Raw genomic sequence first — 20,955 nt, 5'->3', positions numbered from 1 at the left:
GCCGATCCTCAGGTCTGATACTTTTTAGTCAACTGCTGGCTGATCCTGAATACCAATACTTTTTAGTCAACTGCTGGCCGATCCTGAGTACCGATACTTTTGGTCAAGTACTCGCCGATCCTGAGTACCGATACTTTTGGTCAACTGCTGGCCGATCCTCAGTTCTGATACTTTTGGTCAACTGCTGGCTGAACCTGAGTACCGATACTTTTGGTCAAGTACTCGCCGATCCTGAGTACCGATACTTTTGGTCAACTGCTGGCCGATCCTGAGTACCGATACATTTGGTCAACTGCTTGCCGATCCTGAGTACCGATACTTTTTAGTCAACTGCTTGCCGATCCTGAGTACCGATACTTTTGGTCAAGTACTCGCCGATCCTGAGTACCGATACTTTTGGTGAAGTACTGGCCGATCCTAAATACCCATATTTTTGGCCAAGTACTGGCCGATCCTGAGTACCGATACTTTTGGTCACCTGCTTGCCGATCCTGAGTGCCGATACTTTTGGGCATGTACTCGCTGATCCTGAGTACCGATCCTTTTGGCCAACTGCTTTACGATCCCGAGTACCGATCCTTTTGGCCAAGTACTCGCCGATCCCGAGTACCGATGCCTTTGGCCAAGTACTCGCCGGTCCCGAGTACCGATGCCTTTGGCCAAGTACTCGCCGGTCCCGAGTACCGATGCCTTTGGCCAAGTACTCGCCGATCCCGAGTACCGATGCCTTTGGCCAAGTACTCGCCGATCCCGAGTACCGATGCCTTTGGCCAAGTACTCGCCGATCCCGAGTACCGATGCTTTTGGCCAAGTACTCGCCGATCCTGAGTACCGATACTTTGCGGAGCGATTTGCATCAATACAAAATGAAAAAAAAAGATAGCATACATTTTGAACAGGAATGCGATTTCTCTCCAAATGTCATGCAGTGTCCCGCCTGCTCCTGTGTGAACCCCGCTGTCAGAGCCCGAGTTCACACAGGACCGATGCAGGGAGGTTTCCCACAGCGGGGAGGGCGTGTGGGGATGTATACCATGGTGGCAGATGATCCATATTCTCAGTGGTAGGAGAGAAGAAAAAAAACCAAAGTTTTTGAGGAAAAAAATATTTTTGACTTTTTGCTATTAAACATATCCAGTAAAAAAATGTAAAAAATCAAATTCCGTCATAAATTTAGACCAAATTGTATTATATTTGCGAACCTGTCTTTCTGTTATGAGCACGCCGCACAGCGCGCTCCCAGCACAAAGACCGCGGTGTCACTGAGCGCACCGGGTACCGTTCTAACAATCGGGACCTGGGACTCCTGATTCTGGATCACATGATCTCTTTGATAGTCTCTGATTGGCTATCACAGTGATCAGTCACTGTACATCCCAGCCCCCTTGTTTTTTTTTTCTCTCTATGAATGGAGGCGAGAGACACATTGTATCTCTAACTCATGGCATAGAGGGGGGAAAAAATGTTTGTACAAAAAAATAAAAGATATTAAAAAATAAAGAAAAATACCTAGATCAAGGTTTGATCCAGTTCAGTGCCAGGGTAAGTGTTTGGGTCAGGGTCAAAGGTAAAGGTCAGGATTTAAAAAAAAAAAAAAATTGGTGTCAGTGTGTTTTAGGTACAAAATGCGCACTGTTGTTTCTGGGCTGTAGTACGGGTACGAACAACAAATAACACACACATATACGGTATCGCTGCAATTGTCAAGAGCTGGAGAATTTATTTTGGTTTGTTTTATGGTGGTAGGTTATGGTAGTAACAAGAAACACAAAGCTAAATTAAAAAAACAGTTTTTTTACTATTTTGGGCCAGTTTTCCTTTGATAATAAAAAAAAAAAATAGGGATCTATCCATTACCATTTACCACCAAATGAAAGCCCAATTTGTCCTGAAAAAAACAAGGTATAATTCACCTGGATGTACAAAGTAGCTGTGATGATATGTACGGTTTTACTAACACATGTCAATGTTGCAAAATTGTGCATAGGCATTTAGATTTGTTTTACCCTTAGGCGTGAAGGGGTTAAACTCACAGATTCGCATGACAAGTCAGATGTGTATTCCTATTGAGGTGGCTCAAGCAGATGCGATCCACACGCACTGTGTTTTGAGTGCCATTATGAAAAGGGTCCTGTGTGAGTTTTTAGTGGTGCGTTCCAGACTCACAAGTGACAGAGTGGCAGGCGGAAATAAGTGTACACATAGGATTGCTATTGACGGGAGTTTTTGCATTGAAGACAATGGGATGCAATTTTGCATTAAAGTCAATGGGAGGCAGTGTGTGGACCCAGGCGCCAGGGATTTTTTGAGCCCTGATGCATGGCCTTACTCCTCCACTATCCTGCACTTTTTCTTTCAATCTGCTGTAATGGCTCTGGGGCCATCCACAGGCACCTGCTGATTTAAGGGAGCCTGGGACCAGTTTGGGAGTAATTCCTGTCCTCCCTCCTATCAGTGGCCCTATCAGTAATTCCTATCCTCACTCCTATCAGTGCTCAGCTTTCCTGAGCAGGTCAGAGCTCCACTGATTATACTGAGAGCAGGGGCGGACTGACCATTTGGAAACTCGGGCACTGCCCGAGGGCCCGGGGTCTGTAGGGGGCCCCATGAGATGCCCCTGGTACCTTTTTTGAGTTTGGGCAAGGACACAGGGGGCCCCATGATCCCGTATTGCCTGGGGGCCCCACGAGTTGTCAGTCCGCCCCTGACTGAGAGAATAGCTCTTCCAGGATAAATTAGTGGGGCTGGGCTGCCAGGTTGGCAGTCTGGTCCTGCAATGCACCACAGACAGTCTGCTGGTGCAGAGCCATGACTGGATCTCACTGCAGCTGTGTATACCCACATAAGGCTACATGCAGGTATATGCATGCATGTTTCATTTCAATGAGCTCTTGTACCTGTTTGGTAAACACTGGGAAAAAGTCTCCTATTCTTATTTTAAAAACATGCTGCACAGAGCTGCATGGTGCTGCAGCACCATGTGTTTTCACAAGTGGGCAATGCGTAGGTTTGCCATAAAGAATTAATGGCAGCACCATACACCTGCTAAAGAGCAGCCTGTTTTCTGTGCTCATGTATGTGAACCTAGGCTTCGAGAAGAAGAGAGCGCCCCTCTCATCAGCTCAGTCTTGCTTACAAAGCTGACCACATACAATTAGTGCTCTCACACACTGGCAATTGTGCACTTTTTTAAATGTGACACTAAAAAAAAAATAACAAAACAAGTAAAAGCAAATACGTTTAAATGTTATTGGTTAGTAAAATAGAAATTAACAAATCAGCAGGAAAGTAATAGTTGAATAGAGAGAAGAATAAGGAGTTAATTAAGGCTGATTAAGGTAAACTAATGGTTAATAAGGGGTTAAACCGAGGAAAATGTTATCATCAAAGAAAAAAACTTTTTTACTTGACAGTTGTAACTGATGACATCTGCAGACTTTGATCTGCAGATGAATGAGCAGAATTGATACAAAAGTAACTTTGTATCTTTTTATTTCTTGTATGAACAGTGTTGTTGATAAATATTGAGGCTCCATTCACACTAGTGCAATTTCAGATGTGATTTGAGTCGCATGGAATCGCATGACAATGGAAATCACATTGTTTTCAATTAGTGGTGCACCGAAATGAAAATTCTGGTGCCGAAACCGAAAATTCAAAATGCACTTGGCCGAAAACCGAAATGCAGTTATATTTTGAAAAAAAATACCCCAATTTTTTTGTGAAATATGAAAGAGGATATTACGGCGAGTAAATAGATACCTAGCATGTCACGCTGTAAAATTGTGCACGCTCGTGAAATGGAGTGAAAGTGCGGTACTTAAAAAATCTCCATGGGTGATGCTTTAAAAATTTCTACAGGTTAGCAATGTAAAGTTACAGAGGAGGTCTAGTGCGAGAATTCTTGCTCCCACATTCGTGGCGATACCTCACGTGTGGTTTGAACACCATTTACATATGTGGTCATGGCCTACGTATGCGTTCACCACTATGTGCGAGCACAGGGGGACAGGGGCACTTTAAACTTTTAAAAAAATATATATTTCATGGGTTTTTTTTTTTTTGCACTGTCCCTTTAAAAAATTTTTAATCACTTTTATTCTTATCACAAGAAATGACAATAAGACCCCACATCTCTCCTCTACAATGTAAAGCATTGAATTAAAAAAAGTATTGATCTAGTGCTTTAGAAAAAAAGAAAAAAAATGGCCGGAACGGGAAGTGACATCGCTCCGGTCCTCCAAGGGCATAGAGATATGTGAGGTGGCCATCTTTCCTTCACTCCTCTCTATGCCCAGCGCTGGGATCAATGGTTTCTCAGGTAAGGCTGAACTACTGAGCAGGGGCGGCGGCGAGAGGGCGGGTTTTTTTCTGCACCTGTATTGGTGCTTTTTTTCATTTCGGACGAAATATTTTGCTGCATCCGTATTTTCAATTTTGCTTGTTCACATCAATGCAATTCAATACGATGCGATTTTTGGAAAATGTTCATGTACTACTTTGGTGGAATTCCTGCATGATTTTGGCCCCATAGAGTATGCAAACCACATCCAAGTAGCACTACATAATCTCACTGAAAGTTGGATTAAAATCTGATCGCAGCAGTGTAAAATTAGCTTGAGTAAGCCAGCTAGCTGATAGTAGCTGTTGAAAGAGCCACTCTGTGTAGGGCAACAACTTTAAAACAATTTTTTTCTTTTTTTAAAGAAATCATACTTCCCTGGGTGGATGCAGCGTCTGTTCCCTGGTGGCTCAGTTCAAGACTGAGAACTGAATGATCAAAGACTGCTGATTACTCAGTTCTCAGTGCTCTGTGAGCAGAGAGCAGCTGATTGACAGTTACAGCTCTCTGCTCTCAACCCCCCCCCCCTTCCCCCCTCACTGGAGTTCTGGGCTGTGAAGGACGTGGGAGCGGCTGGGTCAGGCTCCCAGCAAATCGCTGAGGGGCTGAGCCAGGTGCCAGTCAAGGGGTCTGGGTGGATCCCGATTTTAAAATCAGGATCTTTCCCCCGCCTGGACCCAGGGGTGTATTTACCACAAGGTAAACAAGGCATTTGCCTAGGGCGGCATCTTTTGGGGGGGCAGCACTGCCCCTTGGAAGAAGGGACACACGCGGCATGGGGACCTGGTGAGTTCCAAGAGATGTTGTGGGTTTCATGACAGTGTATGCCCAACTCTCGTTCCTGGGGATGTCCGGACCTGTGAAGGTGTCTCTCTCTCGCCATGGGGGATGGTGGTTGGTTTATGGGGGGCGGTGGTAGTGAAAGGCTCGGGTGGAGGGCAGGGGTGTTCTTGGTCAATGTCAGGCACTTTCTGCAGGGGGGTGCCAATTTTTCTGTTGCCTAGGGCAACAAAAATCTAAATACACCACTGCCTGGACCGACTGCACTAATATAGTTGTATATAATTAGTTGTGTTACTTGTTCATATAACTGTTCTAATGAAACATATTGTCTTTTTAGGTATCACAAGATCTGCCGTTTCTCCATCCCGGTGAAACCAGTGTATTGAATCGTCTGTGCAAGCTGGGAACAGATTACATCCGTTTCACAGAGTTCATTGAACAGTACACAGGGCATGTTCAGCACCCGGTAATAAGTTCATGGATACATACTTTAGAAAACTCAAGATGAGGTATACTGGCAGGCTTGTTTAGTGAATTTCATGCAAAAAGACAAACTGAGGGCGCACAGGCCTAGTGCATTACCTTTAAAAATTGGTCTATTGTATAAAAAGTGATATACTCACAAAGGAATAAAAGTCAGAGGCACATCATAAGAAATACAGCAAGGTCCAATCTCCCTGGAAGGTGTCTTGTCGGGGACTATAGACCTCCAAATGACTGACGCGTTTCGAGGCAATGCCTCTTCCTCAGAGCCGCGGTATCGAGCTCTGAGAAAAGAGAAAAAGGTCCCTGCACCTTTTCCAAAAACATTGCCGCAGTGAAATTGTATATAGCAGTGCAGTTCCCAGTGTGGGAAATCATGATGCGGTTTCAAGTGCGTGGGGTGCCATTAGGATTAATGGTACCCCACACATCTCCTAAGCAGAAGCATGTTTTTCTCTGCGGGTTCAGGAATGCATACGATTACACGCCTTCCTGAACCTGCTCAGATGTGAACTTAGCCTTCATGTTTGTTATAAGCTGTAAGTATATTGTATTTGGGGTGTTGGCTTCTGTACCTTTCTGATCTTGAATGGCACTGCAGTTGGCCATGCTCCCCCATTTAAGAACCTATGTAGGATGGCTCTCTAAATGTCTCTCCAATGAAACTACTGACAGATATTCTGTCCTTTTCTCATTCTATTCAAAACTAGACAAGGAGGTTTCACTGGTGTTGTGCTTTAATCTGATTTAAAGGGCCAATACAAAATTACATTTCATATTAGAGCTGCTAATAACCTTCACAAATATATTCGAGAATAAAAAGTGGTTGTAAACACCTATCCCCAGTGAAGTGACTGGTGATACACAGAGATGAAACCAATCCTCCTACATAACTTGTATATGTTTATCTGCAGTCTTCTCTTCCCTACATCTATTCAAAGTGCTGAATTTATAAAGCTTTTCCAAGAGTTCAGAAAAAACGGGGAAGAGGTGAAATTACACTTTGCAGAGCTCAGTGAGGAAAACTCAGAGCTGATTGGAGGCAGGAGACAAAACCCCCTCTCCACACAGCTCACAGGAACAGAGCTGAGACTGTAAGGCCTAGTTCACACTGGCATTGAAACAAGGGCGTATCTACTGCGAGGCAAACATGGCGTTTTAAGCAGCATTTTTCAGGGGGGCAGCACCAGTGGTGTATCATCCATGGGTGCAAGTTGTTCACTGAACATGGGCTTCCAACATACAATGCGCCCATGGATGATCCTGCCAGGCGCTACAGCTGTGGCAGGGGTTAAGTGTCCCTGCATACAGTGTCCCCTCTGGTGGCCTTGTCCCCTTCTACGCCAGCCCCCTCCTGTGCCGGCCCTGCTGCCTGAGCTCAGTAGGAGACTCTTCCTGGCTACCTGCTGTTTCCCTCTCCAAGGCGACTGCATGGTGATTCTGCTCTGTTCGCTGAGTAATATATCCTGATGCCAAGGTGTCCTGCCCTGAGCCAGGCTCCCTCTTCTCCCCGCCTCTGATAACTTTCTCTGGGTGTCTCAGCTTCTACAGAACGTCTTGGAGGGGGTCTGCTGGGTGTTGTTAGTGAAGGGCAGTGATTGGCAGCTGTGTCTCCCAAACCCCAAATACCTACCTTCTCCCTCTCCACCCTAAATAATACCCCTCCGCCTCTCCACCCTGAACAGTAACCCCCCCCCCCCCCCCCAGCCTCTCCACCCTAAACAATAATCCCACCTCTCCACCCTAAACATAAACCCCCCTCACTGCCTCTCCACCCTAAACAATAAGCTCCTCCCCTGAAGAGGTGGCACTCTAATAGAAGCCTAAAGATGAAGGGGTGGGGTTTACAGATAAAGGGGTGGATCTTAAACAGGAAGGGGTGGGGCACATTTAGATTGGGGGTGCCCAATTTTAGCCTTGCATAGGGCGGCATAAACCAAAATACACCACTGCATTGAAAGCAGGCATGTGAGGGGCGTTTTTAACGCTCCTCAAATGGCTATGCAGATGATAATATGGACAGCTCACAGTGCTGTTCAAATTATCAAAACATGAAGCGTTAACGTCGCTTTATAATTGAAGTTTCATGTTCTAAAGGAGTTTGAAGCCTTACAATTCCTTCCATTAAGTCTATGGTAACACTTCGCAAATGCGCTGGCAGTTTATTATAGGTGGTTGTGGTGCGGTTTTAACTCATGATAAATGCGCCAAAATGCACATAAGGGTGTTTGGGGAGCATTTTTTTATGTTTTCACTTGAGCATATTTTGAGTCAAGTGTGAACAAGCCCTCAGTCTGCTCTAGGTCCCCCCCGTCACCATTTTCCTCTTGGTGTCAGGAAAACATGTCAGAAGTGATTCATACTAATAGCAGAGAAACAAAGCAGCAGACAGAAATGACATTTGGTCTTCTTAACTGAGACAAGTACACACTATAGAGGGATATGCTTTGTTCATATTTCATGTATGAGGTGTACAACCACTTAACTATGATATGAAGTACTATTAGAAAGCAAAGAGCCAGTCAGTAGTTTTCGTCTATAGTATTAATAGGCAGGAGATTGTGTAGGAAAATATCCCTCTCTGCTGCAGATTTTACCTTCTATAGCCAATGAATGGTATAAAAATTATATGCACAAGTTTATTTATGCTTAGTCCCTTCAAGGATGTTTTCATGGCCTAATTTATAATCAGAATTTTTTAAAAAAAATGTAAGACAATTTAACATGTTTGTAACAAGTAAACTATTTTTACTATTTTTAAATCTGCATCTTAAATAATAAAAAAAAATTACCTAGTAATCCTGCCATGGAAGTCCTTGTTCAGGCACTTCCTTTTACAGGGTGACAATGCTCTGTACTGATTGTTCCCCTGCATTTGTCGTGCTGTCACACCAAAAATGACCATGCTTAATGCACAGTGCACCGGAAAGTTCAACTGCAGTAAACCCCAGAAATGCCATGTAGCCATCTCTGGAGGGCATGCATATAGACAGGAAGTGGCTGCTGAGAGGATACAGGAGAGAAGCACAACTGGTAAAAAAAAAAAAAAAAAAGGTGAAAACAGTATATTCTTTTTTTTTTTTAAGTGGAAATTGTTTTCAATAAATAGTACTTTGACAAACTAAATGCCTTTCGGTTACCTAATTTGATGTTTTTTCTTTCATTGTATTTAATATTTTGTTTTCATATTTCAGGATCACCACCCTTCTCAGCAGGGGCAGGTTGGTCTGCATGGAATATATCTACGAGCCTTCTGTAGGGGTTTGGACTCAATCCTGCAGCCATACAGACAAGCATTGTTGGACTTGGAGCAGGAGGTATACAAATGTTCAGAAATGTGAAACTTTTTTTGTTTCTCGTCCATTGAAGGACACAGTAATTCAGGCACTGTCAGGTTATACTGCTCCCTACAGGAGGATTGGACACTGGTAAACATAAAAAATTGTAGAACAGCCTCAGGATAACCCCATCCTCTACCCAGCTTGCTCTGCTGAGACATCTAACTAACTTTTGATCTCTTTTTTTACGCATTTGTGGATTTCTTCCACTGACCTAAGAATTCCTCACTACATTGCTGCTTGAGCTGGTTTCTACATAGCAGGTATGTGGATCAGCCTTTCCTCTGCTTGACTTTGAAGTGCTGTAAATGGACCCCGCTGGGCTGAATGTTATGGGGCTAGCCTGGAATGTGACCTTCAAGCACTGAGTCCTGCTTGTGGTTCTCTGAAAACAGTCGTGTACTGATAAAATTAGTCATCGAGCTCTTTCCAGGTCTAGAGTAGTGGCATTGTTTAAACCTGTCTCTAAAGCTGCAGTAGGCTGATTGGGTTGATCGGAAGCTTAACCTCTTCACGCCGGTCGCACACAAATTTGCGGCCTCCCAGCGTCTGGGCCTAGACGCTGAGCGGCCACACATTTGCGTGCAATTATAAAAGGGCATATGTGCCGAGAGCGCGCGCCCTGTGCGCTCCCAGCACACATGTCCAGTACTCACAGAAAGGTCCCGATCTCTTTTGATCGGGACCTTTCCCGATCATGCGACAGCGTGTCACGGCGGTCACATGACCCCTCCTCCCGGCTTCTGGAACCCTTAAAGGGCCGGGAGGTGCCGGCGTGAAGGAGTAAAAGGGATTGTAAACCTTAACCTTGTAAAACAACCCATTCTGTTTAGCCACTAGCCTACAGGGCACTTATACCACCTTCCTGCCCAGGCCAATTTCCAGCTTTCAGCGCTGTCACACTTTGACAATTGCGCGGTCATGCAACACTGTACCCATATGAAATTTTTATCATTTTTTTTTGTGACAGAGCTTTATTTTGGTGGTATTTAATCACCTCTGGGGTTTTTATTTTTTCTTAAACCAAAAACCACTGAAAATGTGAAAGAAAAAAGTTTTTTCTTAGTTTTTGTTATAAAAGCTTGTAAATAAGTGATTTTTCTCCTTCACTGATGTGCACTAATGAAGCTGCACTGATGGACACTGATAGGTGGCACTGATGAGGAGGCACTGGTAGGTGGCACTGATGGGCATTGACAGGTATCACTGATGGGCACTGAAAGGCAGCACTCATATATGGTACTGACTGGCACTGTTAGGTGGCACTGACTGGCAGCACTGATAGGTGGCACTGACTGGCAGCACTGATAGTTGGCACTGACTGGCAGCACTGATAGGTGGCACTGACTGGCATTGATAGGTGGCACTGATGGGTGGCACTGAAAGGCAGCTCAGATGGGCACTGATATATGGCATTGATGTGCACTGGTAGGCACTGAAATGTGGCACTGATGGGCATTGGCAGGTGCCCTGATGATCAGTGTTCATGTCCCCTCTGAGGGATGCTGATTACCGGCTCTCCTCTCCTCATGAGCTGTCAGCGTGACAGCTTGTGAGGAGAGAAATGCCGATAACTGGCATTTCACTGTTTATATGTGATCAGCTGTGATTGGACACAGCTAATCACATGACCGAGCCGACATCTTCGGCTCCTTTCGTTGATCGGTGATCCGCTGTGTCCGAGGGACACAGTGCACCGCCGATCGCCTCGCTGCACGCTCCCGGAGCCACGCATGCGTGGTTAGAATGAGAGAACCGCCTTGCGCCCGTCATTGTACTGTATGGTGGGTGGGAGGCGGTTAAAATAGAAATGACACGCAAAACATTTTGACTATAGATATAAAAAAACTATGTAAATACCTTTTTTTTTTTAAGTGTTAACATTCTCTCTGTGAGAAGAAACAGCACAATGATTTTTCTAGTGAATGACTGTGCAAGGGGTGGTCAGCATAATTCTTATTGGAGGAGAGCAGGTTGAGTGCCCAGCACAGCTAGAGAACTGACCACTGTGTTTTTTCCTGCCTAATGTGGTCAGTTTTTAATAGGAAAACAGAGGGTCTGGAAGGAACAGCAGGGATTTCGCACAAAGCAAGCAATAAAAAGAGAACAGGATACTTTTCCATACAAGTACATGTTAGGAATATGAAATGTTACATAGTTAACAAAAAATAAGTGTATAATCCTATACCCACCATTGTTCCAGAGGAAGGCAAAAAAAACCCAGCAAAGCATGATTCAATTTGCTCCTGCAGGGGAAAATAAATTCCTTCCTGATCCCCTGAGAGGCAATCGGATATTCCCTGGATTAACTTTATAAATGTTAGTATCCAGTTATATTGTGTGTATCTAGAAAAGAATCCAGGCCTTTTTTAACCATTTGCTGCCTGGCCAATGGCCGTTTGGCGGCTGGCAAAATCCCTCAACATTCCGGGTGGACGCCATGTGGTGTCCTCCTGGGCATGCGCAGTTTGCGCGCCTGCAGAGCCACGCAGCGGTGCGATCTGTCACCGGCCGTGTACCTCGGACACGTCCGATGACAGATCTGAGTACCGGCCCCGTTGCCAGTACCATGTGACCTGCTGTGACCAATCACAGTAGGTCACATGACAGTTGTATAGAATGGATGGCTAGTGTGCCCAGCTGTGATTAGCCGTGGCCAAATCACAGCTAAGCACAAAAAAAAAAAAACCCTGAATGAATCGGTCATTCAGGTAAATGCTTGCTTATAGCAAAGTAATTCTTTGCTATAAACAAATTGTGTAAAAAAAAAAAAAAAAATACTGATCACTTCCCCAAAGTAGTACAATGTTACTATGGTAACATTGTACTACTTTGGTCATAGTGAAATATGAAAAAAAGGGAATAAAAATTTAAAAATAATAAAAAAAATGTTAAATTAAAAAAAAATTATATATTTTTTTTTCATACTGTCAGTGCCCCTAATCACCGCCATGCCAGTTATATGATGACGTTGTACTGCACTGGTGACAGTATGTAAAAAAAAAAAAAATAGTGAAAAATTTTTTTTTTTAATTTTCCGAAAAATGATGACAAAAAAATACAACTTCAAAAAACTCGCCATGCCTCTTATGAAATACGTCGGACTGTCTACTTTGCAAAAAGGGGTTATTTGGGGGATATCTGTACTGTTCTGACATTCTTGGACCTCAAGAAATTAGATTGGCTGTCAGTACCTCAGGATTGATCAATTTTCAGATCTATACCATAGTTTGTGAACTCTATAACTTTCCTACAAACTAAAAAATACATCCTAATTTGGGTTATTTTCACCAAAGACATGTAGCAGAATACATCTCGGCCAAAATTTATGAGGAACAATTATTTATTTGCAAACTTTTATAACAGAAACAAAGAAAAACGTGTTTTTCTTTGTTTTTTTTCAAAATTTTCGGTATTTTTTTGTTAATTTAGCAAAAAATAAAAATCCCAGCGGTGATTAAATACCGCCAAAAGAAAGCTCTAGTTGTGTGAAGAAAATGATAAAATTTTAGTTTGGGTACAATGTTGTATGACCGCGCAATTGTCATTCAAAGTGTGAGAGCGCTGAAACCTGAAAATTGGCCTGGGCAGGAAGGGGGTAAAAGTGCCCGGTATTGAATTGGTTAAAGCAATCCACTGAGCTGGACAGAACCAACTCTTGAGGGAGTCTATTCCACATTTTCACAGCTCTCACTGTGAAGAAACCTTTCCATGTTTTGAGACTAAATCTCTTGTCCTCCAGACGTAAAGAGTGCCCCCTTGTCCTCTGTGATGACCTCAGGGTGAATAGCTCTACACCGAGTTCACTATATGAACCACTGATGTATTTATACGTGTTGATCAAATGTTGGGTTTACATATTCTTTAACTCGTTATTTGCACCACTGGGTGACTTTCAAATTTCCCTCTATTGCTGATTTTAATGCAGGAATAATTAACTCTGAGTGACTTTGACACTTCATTTGTGATGGCTTGTTACAAGCATCCAAACGCCTTCTTTTTAAGGTGCTGGGATGCTGTTTTCATATCCATAGAGAATCTGACTTGAACTCTGAGGTCTCTTTGGGTCTACACTTGATACAATCATAAAGTATTCCATGGGAGGACAAAGCATAATGCTTCAACATAGGAGGTCCAGGAAGTGGTTGATTGGGTCCTGACCTTTTCTTTTATCTGCTTTTGCAGTAGGTGCCCCTAGTCCAGAACTCTCCGGAAATTCATAAGGCTCAAAGTCAGAGACCAGTTAAGCTCTCTGAAAATCTTTTTACTTTTAAAGGAGAAGTGTGTTCAAAGCTATTTGGCCCTACTTCTATGGATTACAGCACATAGTTCTGCACTCCTGTGACCCTTTTTCAGCCGACACCAGGCTAAATCCTCTGTCGGCTGATGTCACTCACCCGGCCCAGACTCTGGAAAGATCCCGACCATATGGTTTGGCATGCCACTGAGAGCTTGAACCAGCCACTCCCACCCCCACCACAGCCCAGTGCTCCAGTGACCGCTGGAGGGGCAGAGTAGGGAACTAGTGACTGACGCTCTCTGCTCAGACTGGAAGAGAGAACTGAGCCATCAGCAGTGTTTGATCGCTCAGTTCTCAAAGCAAAGACTGATGGCAGATGCTGCATCCCCTTAGGTGAGGCCTGGAATTTTTTTCCTAGCGGGCCGCTTTTTGGGATGCTTAAACTACCTAACAGCCTCCCTTGAAGAGTCAGCTTTGTGGATCCTTATATTCAGCATCTGACTTAACCAGGTTTCACTTTTGATACTCTGCTACCTGTGGGTTAAGTTAATCAGTTAAGTTCCTCACTGTAAAGTTGCGCAGAGCCTGTGTACCTTCAGGCCCCTCATCATCAGAGAGGGAGTTAACTGCTTCTGCTCTTCTGTGGGAGTGTTGGGGAGACCTCAGGGCTGTCCATCTCCTATCCTATTTTTTTTTCTTTTCATTCTGTTTCAGCCCTCTTCTACTCACTGTTGTGGTTGTAGTTCTTGAGCAGTCCACCTTGTCTCTGTAGATCAGGTAGTCCTTAATGTAATCTTTCATCCTCTCCAGATGGAAAGGATGGATTCTTATATTTGTGTTTTGGAAGGATTCCCTCATTGGGGAACCATTATTCCTGGGGTTATCTTCTGGCCTTCCAGAACAGGTGGTTCCTTCCCCATTGTGGGATCCTTCCTTGGGAAGGTCTACTGGTTTGGACTCTGTTGAATACAATCTAGGTTCTGCTGTGCCTTCACCACTGAGGAGTGCAGTCCTTCCTGTGATAGGGAAGGTAGAGTTGGTTTCTGAGTCAGACGATTTTGTGAGCCTCAGCCCCACTCACACTAATTCCCTTAAGGACAATACCTTGGTAGCCAATTTCTTTTAACTGGTAACCTCTAGACATGGAGGAGAGGTTTACGCATGTAATGGTGTCTTAGATCCTGTGTGGCAGGTGGAGGTCTTTGCTGGATGTCCCTGTGCCTCCTAGGATAGTCAGCAGGTGGAATACCTACTTTCCTGCTGGAGATATTCTCTGACAGAAACTGCCACCATAGGCCACAGTATAACCCTACAGTAGCTGAATTCTAGTGTCCCTCAGTGGACTCCAGGAAAAATTCTGTTTTGCTTTACTTCAAGTGATGTCACTGCTCTGGAAATGGCATGCAGTCCAAAAGTCAGAAATATGTGCATTTTAATTTGCTTGTTTTTGTTTAATTGCCTTTATTTTGTTTTGTTTAAATGCAGTTCTTGGCTGACCCTCACCTTTCCATTTCACATATTAACTACTCCTTGGATCAGGTGGGTGATTAGTAGCAACCGGTATAATTTCTATTGTTTTAATTGTGTACAGCAATGTGGTCGAGAAGAGTTGAAGGGGGTGGGGCTTAGTGCAGACTTAAACTAAGGTTGAAGCCCCATGTGCAATCTAGCCTAAAATTGTGAGGATGCCACAAAGATCAATTTTAAGACTAAATAATTGCTGCCTTCAGTTCAGCTATACTGAATCGTTTTAGGCTATGACAGATCACTTTGAACCTCTGGTGCACAACTTGCAGCCCAAGGACCGCATGCGGCCCTTTGGTATATGATGTGTGGGCCTCAGACCTCAGCAGTCTGTAATTGGAACATTGATTCGGGTAAAAGCATTGATCTCTGCTAGCCTCATGTAATATGATTCCAGTTGTGTATCGTCTTCTGTCCCCAGCCAAAAATGTAGCATGTCCACACTCCTCTGACCCTCGTTTCCTCTATTAGGTCTGCAGTTTCTGACATTCTCTCAAGCATTACATATATTGAACATTATGTGCAGCCCTTTAGTGATGTCAGTGGTGACTTTTTAAACCCGGTTATATTGTTAAAGGTAACCTATAGAGATAAATGTGAAGACTGACATTGTTGACCTTGAGAAAATGCTGTTTTGTCTTTCTGGGTGTGACTTCAGTACTTTCCTAATCACTGGCTTGGCTCTATTAGCTTGTATCCCTTTTCCAGGTCAGAAAGCTTCACAGCCATTGGGTAAGAATGATAACCAGGCATCTACCAATTTCAGCAATGGCTTTTAAATACAACTTTTTTTTCTTGGATAGAGTGGAGAGGGAGGTTCACTTTCTCTCTTTGTCCTGTTTTAACATTTTCACTGAAAATGAAAGAATACATCAGACTTTGAGTTTTCATCAAAACAGGAATGGAGGGGAAATCTTCCAATGGGAACACTAATTCTGGTGATCCTGGTGACAACCAGGTATTCTCTCACTTTGAGGGAATGTCCTCTCACTTCCTGTTTTGGCTATGGGACAGGGAGGGAAGAGAAATCTCCCCAGTGGGACAGAGATGGCAGAAAAACTGACACGGGTTATAACCCTCCAAGGAATTTGTCTTTTAATTCTACTTTGTCTTCCTAACCATAAATTTGTTATTGTCATTTATTTTTCAGTTTCACCTCCTCTTTCCATCAGTAATGATTGTTGTGGAGCAAATTAAGAGTCAGAAGGTATGTACTATTGCCCTTCTATCACCTTGTAACATATTGGATAAGGATATCTGATTTTACAGTGAATAAGTAAGAGGCTACAGGCAGAGCACATTTTAGATCAATTTAATCTGACTCCTATTTTGTTACAGTATTCCTTATACTACATCAAGACTAGACAGACAATGACAGATGGACCAGCATGCAGTACCTGATTGCATTTGCATATACTGAGTTTAAAAGAAAAAAAATCTATTTCAGACAAACCACCATCTAGAACCATGCAGTGCTTTGAGCGTGATTTTTGGTGTGAATTTGGCAGTTAAAAGGTGGTTGGCCCACTGTTGGTATTGATTGTGGATGAACGTTAATGAGTTGGATCACTCCTACTCTTTAATATCTACAGGGGCCCTTGACTGCATAGGCTATTTTCTAGAAAAGGTGAACTGAGCCTTTAAAGCATGCCTGTTCTCAAAGACCTACAGAACAGCTCCTTCACTATAAAGCAGGTGGTATCATAAGCAATAACATCTTTCATTTTAACCCTGAAATGCTCCCAGAGCACCCCTGAGGTAACCATAAAAGCAGATCTTCTGACTTCATATCTCCCAAGTCAGAGCGATCCAATAATATACCAAAGCATTGACAGCGGGAGCCAGGAATGAATATGCAACAGTCTGTATTTGCATTCCAAGGACTACTGGTGGTTTCCTACAAGGATGGTGTAATATATTACGGTTTACTGCATTGAATCAATTTTCATGACTTTCTAGACATCTCTTCTTGGCAGTGCCATCTTTGATATGTTTCTTTCTTGGAATGCCATCTATAAACTTTGATATGTTTCCGCTGTATGAAGAAATCATTTTATGTCAAATAATTTTGGAAATGAACCACTAAATGAAATGTCAGGTCATGTTGACCCTTAACCACTTGCCTGCCGGGCACTTATACCCCCTTCCTTACCAGGCCAATGTTCAGCTTTCAGCGCTGTTGCACTTTGAATGACAATTGCACGGTCATGCAGCACTGTACCCATATAAAATTTTTATAATTTTTTTTTCTCACAGATAGAGCTTTCTTTTGGTGGTATTTACTTTGCGCTGGGTGTTTTACTTTTTGCGCTATAAACAAAAAATAGCAAAAAATTTGAAAAAAAAAAAAAGGTTTCTTTGTTTCTATTACAAAATTTTGCAAACAGGTAATTTTTTATCCTTCACTGATGTGCGTTGATGAGGTGGCACTGATGATGGGTACTGATAGTCAGCACTGACTGGCAGCACTGCTGGGCACTGACTGGCGGCACTGCTGGGTGGCACTGATGGGTGACACAGGTGGGCGGCACTGATGGGTGACACACGTGGGTGGCACTGCTGGGCAGAGGTGGGCGGAACTGGTGGGTGGCACTGCTGGGCACAGGTGGGTGGAACTGGTGGGTGGCACTGCTGGGTACCGATCATCAGGGCACTGATCATCAGTGCCGATCCCTGCTCTGACAACTGCCGGTTCTCGGCAGTACTTTCCCCACGTTCTGACAGCGTGAGGAAAGTGCAGCCGAGAACCAGCAATTGCATTTCCCTGTGATCACGTAGTAAAAAGCTGCTGTGATTGGCCTTTTACCACATCACGTGATCAGCTGTGTCCGTAGGACACAGCGATCACGGAGATCGCCGGGTGCGCGCCCAGGGGGGCGCGCAGGAGAGCGCGTTCTAGGAGAACGTCATATGCTGCCCTCCCAGAAACGGCCGGCCGCAGTGTAGCCATCATTCGGCTATCTGCGGTCGGCAACTGGTTATCCTGAAGTGTGTATTCCTGTATGGACATTTCACAGCGTTGTTAAGCAAGAATTGTAGTCTAGTAAGGGTTATATGTTATAAACCAAGGGACATTATTTCAGGATGAAAGTTAATATTAGCTATACAACTGCATATCTGGTGCACTTTGTAGTGGAATTTGTATTCCTTTCTTTGTTGCAGATTCATGGTTGTCAGTTGTTGGAAACCGTCTATAAGCACAGTTGTGGGGGTCTGCCACCTGTTCGGAGTGCACTGGAAAAGTAAGGAATCCTTCCTTTCAGTTTGTATGAGATACCTTCATGAAGCCTTAGGATACTTTGGTAGATGTTTCACTGAGAATGTGTGGTGAGACATCTCTCCTGTATTGCAGTGCCCCTGTAAGGCAGGCCATAAATGATGCATTTTCTTTTTTTGTTCAACCACTGAGTGTGTTGATGGGGGAATTGCTCCCGTGGAGCTATTGTATTCTGACAGCAGGGAGAGTTCCCCGTCATCAAAATACAATGATTAGTGTTGCCAGCACCAATGGAGCAAAAAAACTAAAAAAAACAAAAAAAAAACAGACAGGCTGTTTGTAAATAAATCTTTTTCTCTCTCTCTCTCTTGTGACATCCCACTGCTTAATCCGGCTTCTGTGGACAACCTTGTATTTTTCTTGTGTTGTACAATTTGACAGTAACTTGAATTTATTCTTTACAAGCTATAAAGGATTGGGGATTGCGAAGTCCATAAATAACTGAGTCAATGTGGTTCTGATCATCTCAAGCAGCTTGATCTTTAAAGGAGAAGTACAGCCAAAGCTCGTTTGGCTGTACATCACCTGTCAACCACAGTTCGTTCTGTGCTCCTGTGATCCTTTTTCAGCTGACAGTGGGCTAAAGCAGTCACCGCTGACAGCCACCGCTCTCTGCTCAGAGCGGCAGGGAGAACTGAGCTATCAGCGGTGTCTGAACACTCAGTTCTCAGCCTTAGAGTCGGCGGAGGACAGATGTAGCATCGGATCAATGTTGCATCCACCTAGGTAAGTATATCATTTTAAAATAAAAAATAATCCCATACTTCTCTTTTTAACAGATTTACCCATATATATACCTCTAGTTTAACCCAGAAAAATTTTTTTTTTTCTTTGTACAGTCCACCAGCCTAGTTTCAATACTGTACTTAAAGCTAGCTGTGCACTGATACATGATGCAGTGAGAATACGAATGAGATGGCAGTGGTCTGATCTGGCCAACTAAAAGTGGGAAAGCAACAAGCCAACACCCAGGATGCAATGATGTTAAGCAGATTGTGAAAGCAGCATCATCAGTGGCTTGGAGATGAACAGCAAATTGACATAGCTTCCTGTCCAATCCTCCCATGAGATGGCTTTCTTTAAACAGCAAATGAATGTTAAATTGTGTGTCCTGGTAAACCGACCACAGATGGTTCGAATCTCGGCTGGTTCAGCAGGGAACGACCGAGATTTGGACCATCTATGGGCAGGCTGATTGTACCCAAATCAATTTTTGTACGACTTTGGTACAATCAGCCTGGCAGATTTTTCATGCGATTGTTGCATATTGATTATAGTCATTGTGTTTTCCCAGCAGGGATGCCTCCCTGTAGAAAGAACACACAATAGCTGCACAGAAGCTCCACTGACTATTGATGGGGAAATCAAGCAATTTTCTTAACTGCATCCCATGGTTGCAGGAAAGAAAATTGCCTCATCTATGACAACTTAACATTCCTGTATATGGGTTTATGTAAATGAAGGGCTGTGTGTATGTGTACTTTGGTAACATTCACAATTAAAGGTGGAGTGTTGGACTCAAATCCTCAAACTTTCTTAACACAGAAAAGGGGGGACATTAAATATGCCTCCAATAATTACCCACACTTGCAGCATCAAGTATAATAATAGTACTGCATTGAAGATCCCACAGATGGGGGTCATTATGCTGTGACTAGACGCCTATGAGATTTGGGGAACGAAGTTCTAATCTCTAAAAGGTGACCCCGGTGGGCCTGGTTTTACTGCCATTCGGGCCCGGTCTTCCTCTGCGGTGGCCTCTGTGGTATGGATCGCTAAGAACTTATAATGATCTTTTAATATGCTTATGAGACTGGAAGAGTCCCGAAGAAGCAGGTGACTCCATCGAAGGTATAGACTTCAATTCTCATCATATTTGTATCCAAGATACTGATATACTGATCTTTTAATATATACCTGTACCCAATGCTATATCAAAGACACTGTTTTTTTTGTTTTTTTTCTCTCTTAATGACATAATGCAGTGTTTCAACCTTTTTACCTTTGAGAAACCCCTGGCAAAAAGTTTGAGATCTCAGGGAACCCCTGATATAATGTTCACATCTACAGCTCATGGAACTTTTGGTATGATCAGCAAGCTGTTGATGTAACAATTCTTTTTTAAAATGGCATTAAATAAAAGGATAAATATTAAAACGTACCTATTTAATGTGAAACCTGTGCTTTCTTTTTCTGCACAGATGCATTCTGGATCCAACTTGAGATAAACAGTGTGTGTGTGTGTGTGTGTGTGGGGGGGGGGGCGGCAGCAGGGTAGGGTAGGCTACAGGGGCTCAGGGGGGCACACTGCATGAGGGCGAAGCAGGGCACTTTAATGGGAGCACAGTGCAGCATGGCACATCATGGGGCGCACAGCATGGCACATCATGGGGCGCACATGACAGCATGGCACATCATGGGGCGCACATGACAGCATGGCACATCATGGGGCGCACATGACAGCATGGCACATCATGGGGCGCACATGACAGCATGGCACATCATGGGGCGCACATGACAGCATGTCTCATCATGGGGCGCACATGACAGCATGTCTCATCATGGGGCGCACATGACAGCATGACACATCATGGGGCGCACATGACAGCATGGCTCATCATGGGGCGCACATGACAGCATGGCTCATCATGGGGCGCACATGACAGCATGACTCATTATGGGGCGCACATGACAGCATGGCTCATCATGGGGCGCACATGACAGCATGGCTCATCATGGGGCGCACATGACAGCATGGCTCATCATGGGGCGCACATGACAGCATGGCTCATCATGGGGCGCACATGACAGCATGGCTCATCATGGGGCGCACATGACAGCATGGCTCATCATGGGGCGCACATGACAGCATGGCTCATCATGGGGCGCACATGACAGCATGGCTCATCATGGGGCGCACAAGACAGCATGGCACATCATGGGGCGCACAAGACAGCATGGCTCATCA

General features: G+C 44.0%; 1 protein-coding gene across 2 annotated transcripts in view; it reads left to right on the top strand.

Moving 5' to 3' along the window:
- The window catches only part of TUBGCP4 (tubulin gamma complex component 4), a 47,028-nt gene that overhangs the window by 1,171 nt on the left and 24,902 nt on the right, over positions 1-20,955 (top strand). For both annotated transcript variants that reach the window (XM_089676398.1, XM_089676399.1), the window contains exons 2-6: positions 5,463-5,591; positions 8,803-8,925; positions 14,672-14,725; positions 15,861-15,917; positions 17,873-17,952. In XM_089676398.1, the coding sequence (XP_089532524.1) occupies positions 5,463-5,591; positions 8,803-8,925; positions 14,672-14,725; positions 15,861-15,917; positions 17,873-17,952 (443 nt within the window). The remainder of the gene's footprint in view (positions 1-5,462; positions 5,592-8,802; positions 8,926-14,671; positions 14,726-15,860; positions 15,918-17,872; positions 17,953-20,955) is intronic.

The sequence above is a fragment of the Staurois parvus genome, unplaced genomic scaffold (genome assembly GCF_062004578.1).
Source record: "Staurois parvus isolate SC_StPar_1 unplaced genomic scaffold, SC_StPar_1.0 ptg000168l, whole genome shotgun sequence".
Classification (NCBI taxonomy): domain Eukaryota; kingdom Metazoa; phylum Chordata; class Amphibia; order Anura; family Ranidae; genus Staurois; species Staurois parvus.
This window is presented reverse-complemented; position numbering and strand designations above follow the sequence as displayed.